This window comes from Saccostrea cucullata, unplaced genomic scaffold (assembly GCF_032062105.1).
Source record: "Saccostrea cucullata isolate Sc308-1 unplaced genomic scaffold, CSIRO_AGI_Scuc_v1 ctg19904, whole genome shotgun sequence".
NCBI classification, from domain to species: domain Eukaryota; kingdom Metazoa; phylum Mollusca; class Bivalvia; order Ostreida; family Ostreidae; genus Saccostrea; species Saccostrea cuccullata.
In genome coordinates this window covers 1-8,497 of record NW_026938705.1, presented here as the reverse complement: position 1 = coordinate 8,497, position 8,497 = coordinate 1, and the positions used below count along the sequence as shown (strand labels likewise).

Sequence of the window (8,497 nt, the reverse complement as noted above, 5' to 3'; positions counted from 1 at the left end):
TTCTTAATTTCTTTTTCTTGTTCTTCTTACTGTGTAATTATATCAACAGTCTTATAATTGACCACCCTTATGAAGATGAATATTAGGTCAGCAGTGAACACAAAGTGAAAGATGCTATTTAGTGAATCTAAATTTTTCAACCCTTCTGGCAGTTAAATCTCTGGAAATCTTGGCCAAAAAAAATCATTCAATGCTAACCAGTTTCTGTTATATATCACTTACTTCTTTGCATGTGTTCTTATAAACTAATAATTTTGAAAAAATATGGTACATGTACATGTGCGTGTTGAATTTGAAAAAAACAAGAGGCCCATGGGCCTTATAGGTCACCTGAGTATTGTGTAACAACTTTCAAACAATTAAATTTGGTTCGTGTTTAAACCGGAGGCCATGAAATTCACAATTTACAATTTTGAAAGAGGCACCATTGCATATCATAATTATTAACTTAGCATGCTTACTCTATTTACTTAATACCCAGAGGTAGATCAGAGTAACAAAGAGAAAATGCACTTCCACTTTATAACCAGTTGTGCACCTCACCCCAAAGGAACCACTGACCCAGGGCCATATATTTCAAAATTTTGCAAATTTTATCATAAAATGGTTGATTAATACCAAAGAGCAGATTTCAAAGCATTAATTTATTTTCAGGCTATGTAACCCCCCCCCCCCCCTTTGACCCTGGGGGCATTAATAACCACTTTTCTAGATGCACCTTTCTTCATCATAAATATATATATACTTGGATCATTGGCTTAAAACCCAAAAGCAAAGAAAAATATTTACAAAGAATAAATGTATTTTTACTATATAATCAATAGAGCCCCGCCCTAACACCAGAACCCCTGACCCTGGGGCCATAAAATTCACAAATCTGGAAGAGACACTCTTGCTCATCATAACTATGTGCTTAATTTGTTTATTAAATACCCAGGAGCAGAGAAGAAGATTTTCAAAGAAATAATGCATTTTCACTACATAATCTATAGAGCCCCGCCCTAACACCAGAACCCCTGACCCTGGGGCCATGAAATTCACAAATCTGGAAGAGGCACTCTTGCTCATCATAACTATGTGCTTAGTTAGTTAATCTAATACCCAGGAGCAGAGAAGAAGATTTTCAAAGAAATAATGCATTTTCACTATATAATCTATAGAGCCCCGCCCTAACACCAGAACCCCTGACCCTGGGGCCATAAAATTCACAATTTTGGAAGAGGCACTCTTGCTCATCATAACTATGTGCTTATTTAGTGTATTTAATACCCAGGAGCAGAGAAGAAGATTTTCTAAGAAATAATGCATTTTCACTATATAATCTATAGAGCCCCGCCCTAACACCAGAATCCCTGACCCTGGGGCCATAAAATTCACAAATCTGGAAGAGGCACTCTTGCTCATCATAGATATGTGCTTAGTTTATCTAATACCCAGGAGCAGAGAAGAAGATTTTCAAAGAAATAATGCATTTTCACTATATAATCTAGAGCCCCGCCCTAACACCAGAATCCCTGACCCTGGGGCCATGAAATTCACAAATCTGGGAGAGGCACTCTTGCTCATCATAACTATGTGCTTAGTTAGTGTATTTAATACCCAGGAGCAGAGAAGAAGATTTTCAAAGAAATAATGCATTTTCACTATAGATATAATCTATAGAGCCCCGCCCTAACACCAGAACCCCTGACCCTGGGGCCATGAAATTCACAAATCTGGGAGAGGCACTCTTGCTCATCATAACTATGTGCTTATTTAGTGTATTTAATACCCAGGAGCAGAGAAGAAGATTTTCGAAGAAATAATGCATTTTCACTATATAATCTATAGAGCCCCGCCCTAGCACTAGAACCCCTGACCCTGGGGCCATGAATTTCACAATTTTGGTAGAGGACTCAATGCTCATTACATTCATGCCAATAGTTTGCCTGCTTGATGTCCAGGAGTAAAGAAGAAGATTTTTAAAGATTTCATTAATTTTAGTGGTTTTGGCCCCACCCCTCAGGCCCCAGGGGGGCGGGGACCATGAAATTCACAATTTTTGTTTCCCTCCACCCATAAATGCTGTATACCAAATTTGGTTGAAATTGGTTCAGTGGTTTCAGAGAAGAAGCTGAAAATGTTCAAATGTTAACACACGACACACGACGCACGACAGACGACGACGGACGAAAACGGATAGCAATAGGTCACCTGAGTTACTCAGGTGACCTTAAAAAAATTGGCCATTCCCATTTTTCCCTTACTTTGTTAGAGATCACTGATGATTAATTCACAACAAAATAATTTTATGAGAAGGTTTTCATATTGAAATCTTTTTCAAGACATTGATAGACTCTTATAAAAATGCGGACATTGAAAAACATACTTCGTACATGTACATGTATTAAAAAAAAATTCTTAATGACTTAGACTCAGAAATGTTTTCTGTTAAGCTGTTGCCATTCTCGACTGATGATTTGCATAATAATATATCTCACTTCTTAGCACTTTTCTTCTTGTGTTTTTTCTCCTTCTTCTTTTTCTTTTTGTTTCTTTTCTTTTTGTCCTCTAAAAAGCAAAATAAATAAATAACTTCTTTTTTTTAAATCTGGGGTCTTTTCCCATTTTTCCTACCAATCAAAATTTCATTTTTATATACTTAGCCCTTTATCTGACTTTAAGAGCCTTGATCATTGAACAGTACCTTATAATTGCGTGTCTTTTTACTGCCTAAAAGCGTCAGTATTATTTACTGCAAACATCTCACAAGCATACATGTTTAAGTTTCACAGACTTTTCTGAATGTTTACCTGAAGAAGAACCACTGGCAGCTGACTTGTCACTGTCTGATTCGGACCTGAAAACATAATTGACACAGTTATATTACACAAATAAATACATTACTTTTCTGACAAACATACTTATAACTGTTGATTGATGACACAAGAGTATTAACAAGCATATTTTGTTGTGTTTTTTTTATTTGTGAGAAAAAAAAGGTATGACTTCAATGTTTAGTCAATTCTAATCACTCTAGCATGTTTTTATTTCTTTAACTTGAATTAGGACTCTACTTTTCTAGCAATTTTTTAAATATAATATAATTGTAAAGCAAAGAAATCAGTTACAAAAGTATCTTTTCAAAATTGTAAAATTAGAGTGTCTCTCCCATTTTTCACTTACTCTGAGTCTGAAATAGTGGCATGTGTCGGTGACTGGCCCCAGCATTCAAAGATACCCATCTCTCCTATTCTTTCTCTCTCTTCTCGGCGTCTAAAGAGCAAAAACATAAAAATAATTGTCAGCTAGCCTAATAAGCACTGTAATGACTCTCATGTATACAATTCAATGTACATGTATTACAAAAGATATTTTAGCTTCAAATAGAAGAAAAACTTGGATATGAATTCAGAGGTTGTTAAGAAAAAATTTTTGGCCAAGATTTCCAGTTATGATATAACAGATGGATGTTATGTACACGCTTGCAGATCATTTTGATAAGCTAAACAACTGTCAACATATGCAATTAAATTAATTAAAAAGTTAAATACTTAATAGTGTTAAATTTTTTCTTGTAAAATGTGTATCCCTTCATCTGTAACTTTAATTTTACAATTTCACATACCTGTCAAAAAAGTCGGGTAGCATGCCATTATGACCTCTGTTAAAGCGCCCCGTTCTGCCGTGACCGTTAAAATGATGTGATCTGTCACTATTCCCCTCCTCTCTGTTGAATCTCCTTGGAGACGACCTATCATCATGTCCATACATATCCCCTCTAGATGAAGATGGTTCAAAAATTGGTGACCTTGACCTGTATCTCTGAGGTGATGGTGACCTTGACCTGTATCTCTGAGGTGACTTAGCTGAACGTTTGTCTGAGTGTAAATAACCATTAGAATTTCTTCCCCTATCAGGTGATCTAGATTTCAGGCGCCTCTTTTTATCAAACGACCTTGACCTTGAACGTCTTTTCCTTTTAGGTGAACTTGACCTAGAATGAGAATCCCTTTTTCTCTCATATGACCTTGACCGAGAGCGTCTTTTTCTATCAAATGATCTTGATCTTGAACGTCTATTCCTCTGACTGTTCTTAGATTTCTTTTGTTGTCTGTCTGGTGACCTTTTGCTATTGTGTGAACTGTCATCTGAGGAATCACTGCTAGAGTATGAAGCTTTCCTTCTTCTGACGTCAGGGCTGGAGCTGTATCTCCCCATTTCTAGTGTTTTAAACACCTGATTTTACACCTGAAATGACAGAAACTCTTACTTGCTTTTGTGTTTTTACATCTAATTGAACTAAATCATATGAAATGGTCATCTTCAGTCACTGAGTCAGCAATACTCTGTATAATAGGGATCTGCTTACTACTTATAAGTCATGACGCAGGGATTTATCTAGCTATTTTCTTTTACTACCGTTTTATATATGAAGGGGAAAAATGAGAACCGCAGGCACAAATTGAGCGCCGGAGGCGGAAGTATGCTAGGGGGGTCTGGGGGCATGCCCCAGCGGAAAATTTTTAAATAAATGAAGCAAAATCCTGCATTCTTAGAGCTTCTGAGGGTAATTTCTAGACCTTTACAAACACCATCAAAACTTCACTTTCTAGACAAAATATGAAATAACAAAAAAATGTAAAACCAGGTCAGGTCTAGTATATACTTTATTTAACCTTTCCTCTGAAATCTGAATATTTATCACAAATCAATTCTCCTGTTTTTCATGTTTCACTAGTAACATTGTTTTTGTTGTTACTCCATTCTTCCGATTCATAGTGATATAAGCTCCATCTAACTCATCTAAACTTTTCATTTTAACTCTGCAGTCGCATACGTATCATTTGATATCATGGACATGGCACATGCTTACCGATCAATATCATATAGAAGCTTGAAAATCTATTCTTTATTCTAAAAGCATTTGAATGACCAGGATGGTATATTAGGATATGCTGTTAAACTTCAATCGGACAAAAACGGAAAATTTCAGAACGATGTTTTAAATATTCTGCATTTAATCTGGAAATTTTCTATCTGAAAAAAGGGAATTTTTGCACCTTTTTCAAGAGGGGAAACTTAACGTTTGCCGGTAGTAAAAACAGCTTTGATAAATCCCTGTGAAGACCTGACAGATCAATGGAAGTGAGTTGGTAAAATATAACAGAGGTTGAAGTAAGGAAATGCTTGTATGATTTTATCCTAAATAATTATTACACACCAAGAGCAGGCCCCTGTGCCGATCTCTAATTTGCTCCGATTCGTTTATTGAGAGGTCCCATTCCAAGTTCAATTAAAGTAACTTTCTCCAACCTGAGAGTGTTGTTCATTTTTCAATACTCATTTCGTAAGAACATACATCTAATAACCTGTATATAATAGCGAGCGCAGCGAGCGTCGCAAAGCGACGCTCATAACTGTGAGCTCTAACGACAACACCTGGGTGAAGAGAAAATTCGAACTACTGCACATTCCTTCCATAGAAATTTTTCCGCAGTAATTTTGACCCACAATGCACCGCTTCATACACAAATGCTAAAGCCACGTTCTCGCGAGAATTACGACAAAAGTTAAAAGAAAAATAAACTTGCCTTGATTTAATAACTTTGTTACAGAAAAATAGTCAATAAAACGGTTCTTCATTTACAAATTCAGCGCTGTTCAGGCTTCAGTTTGATAATCCAACATGCATTCGACGTCATATGACGTCAGAGTCTTAGACACGCCGAATGTCACGTGCGGTTTGACGAGCCCGATCTAAATGAAAACTGCGCTCGCCCTACAGGTTGTACCGTCAACTAGTGTTGTCAAATCGGTTGAAACTCAGAATCGATTAATCGGTAACATCGGTTGACCCTAACCAACTGATCATCAGCCAATAATCGAATCGGTAACCCTGTGCATAAAATAGGCATTCAATTTTATAAAAATTAGAATTTTATTGTTAAATTATGTAAGTAAAGGTGCATTGCACAGATTGAAATTCTAAAAACAGTATATACCGGTATGCAGTTTGATTAACGATTTCAGTAATACAGATTTTTGCATGATTAGGAATTACTTGGCCAAGGAAAAGTAAGCATTGACAGGTCAGGTTTTAATTTACATGATTATCTAAAATGTATATGGAATTAAGTTTTTAAACTGTTTCAAGACATTTAATATTGCAAATTCCTTGTGATTCCGTATGAAATGACAGGTGAATCCTCCCAAATACTGAAAATTAATATATCTTATTTAAACAAGTAGTTTAGTTTCTTCAGTTTAGAAATACAAATATCATTATCTTTTGATTTATTTTAAACATATTTTAAGTACATGTATTTTAAAATAGTAAAGGACAGCTCTTGAAAGATATATATTTTGATAACAATTGAGCCTGTTCTTGAAATAAAAGTGAGAGAACTGTAAAAAAGATATGTGCTGAAATATACCGATTTATCGATTGTTAAAATCTCCAATCGACTGTCTAAAATCGACAGCCTTTCCGACCGATGATCGATTATAAATCGATCATCGTGACAACACTACCGTCAACATATTATATCTACTTATGTTGCTACATAAAGACAGATTTTAATAATTAACAAACAATAGATATCACTAAAAACGTGTTTGACGAGTTTATAGGTAGGCCCTATAATGATTTTTCTGCTATTCACTACTTTCCCTCCCAAGACCCGTCCTAAAAATAGTGTGAGAACTATATATTCTGCAATGAATGTAATCTTCACAACCGTAACCTTAGTTCTAAAACTGTCTGGAAATAAATATGATATACTTACTTGATGAACAGTACAATAAGTCAATTTTACAAAACGTTTTTCACAATATTTTTTCTACGTTGTGTTGAAACAGGAAATTGACACTGAAACCTAAACACGGTAAATTCTCGGAAGGAATTCACAAAACCGGATTTACACCGATGTTTTGCACCACAGATGATTAGGTCCGGTTTTTTGTCGCTACTTGTTTAAAATCAAGGTTATTGTGCAATGGAAAGAATCTGTCGTTCGTTAAAATATTTTAAAATCCTCTGTTTTAAATGAAGTATAAAAATTACAGTTGCGGATCCAGAAAGGGGGGGGGGGTTTGTTACGGGGGTCGCAACCCCATTTGGATTTGGAAAAGAGAGAAAGAAAGATGAAAGTCCCACATTTTGTAATGTTTTTATTACAGAAAATGTTCAGTGAAAGACTTACGTTTAATATATATAAGGAAATTCGGTTTTGAAAACAAAATGAAACCCCATCCCTTTATAACATAGGATTTTCGGGTTCGTTTTTCAAAAAACTTTCAGGTAATTCAAACAAGTATTTTCCCCCCAGGTTGACCAACCTCCAACTTTTAAAAAGCCATACTCCGTCCGAAATCCTATTGGATTATTAAATACATGTTTGATCAGTGGGGTAAATGTCCGGACTTAGTGCGGGCCATTGTAATGTGGTGATATTCTTCCGTCGGAGGTAATCTGTGACGATTCTGGCCTATGACGCCTTGCATTGAATTAAAAATGAAACGGGGGGGAGGGGGGCATGACGACGTGCAAAACGACGACACAACATGGGGTGCCAAGATGTTGCCCAGTAGACTGCCATGCACATGTGACACGTTCAGTAACAGTGATGCATTCCCACAGTATTACAGATCCTCCCCTATAAGTACACTGATCATGCATAATGAAGTTAATGTCATGGAAATGTTCGTAATGTCTGTGCCAAACCCTTCTGCGTCTGTTCAGGACGTCCATAGTGAACCTCGACCCATCTGAGAACATTGCATAGTTCCATCGGCGATTATCGATGCGTTGATGGTGACGACACCATTAGAGGTCATAATTCGACAATCCCTCAAACAAGGAATGGCAGTAGGACGTCGGGTGTGTAAGTGAAATCTGTGCAGTCGATTCCTGTTGGTCTGGTCACTCACTACCAAGCCTGTATCCCTTTGAAGATTTAAAATTTGCTAGAAGGCGATTTCTCAAGGTACTAGTAATAGTGCGGATGAATCTTTCCTGAGCTTGAGTTGTTGCTCCTGGTCGATCTGGTCGATCGTGGTCTAAAAACATACTAACAACAGTAATTCAAGATCAAAAGTCCATAAAAAAATACAAAATAGGAGTAGAGCAATCATAGACCTCCAAAATGTCAGAGGTGGGATCATATGCCATGGAGAAGTGAGCATCCCCTGCCGACTGGTTACACCCGCCGTGTGCTCCTTGTCATGATCGAGAAATAACAGAAAAATCCTTGATCAATTCAGTGTATAAATAATGGACTAACAATTAGTAGGAAAAACGTTCAGCATTTGACTCGATGATAATTGCATTTGCTTACAAGGTCACTGTGCTGACCATAGAACTTACGAAATGATGACTTTAAACGAGACTACTGATATTCTTGTTTCATCAACTTGTTCATCAAAAATTCACCTCGATTTAGAAATAGTTCATATGTAGCGCATATTCTCACATGTATCTGTGTGTCGAATCAACTGAGATATATGAACTCCGTAT

At 36.4% G+C, this 8,497-nt stretch overlaps 1 protein-coding gene across 1 annotated transcript; it reads right to left on the bottom strand.

Annotated features, from left to right (window-relative positions):
• Positions 1 to 3: 3 nt before the first annotated feature.
• LOC134251006 (NKAP family protein CG6066-like) lies at positions 4 to 6,873 on the bottom strand (the record flags this gene model as incomplete). Its single annotated transcript, XM_062733370.1, has 6 exons — positions 6,768 to 6,873; positions 3,608 to 4,230; positions 3,166 to 3,255; positions 2,793 to 2,839; positions 2,481 to 2,550; positions 4 to 29 (listed from the first exon to the last, which is right to left on the bottom strand). Coding segments are annotated over exons 2-6 (826 nt in total), but the record flags the coding sequence as incomplete, so codon positions are not given.
• Positions 6,874 to 8,497: the final 1,624 nt, after the last annotated feature.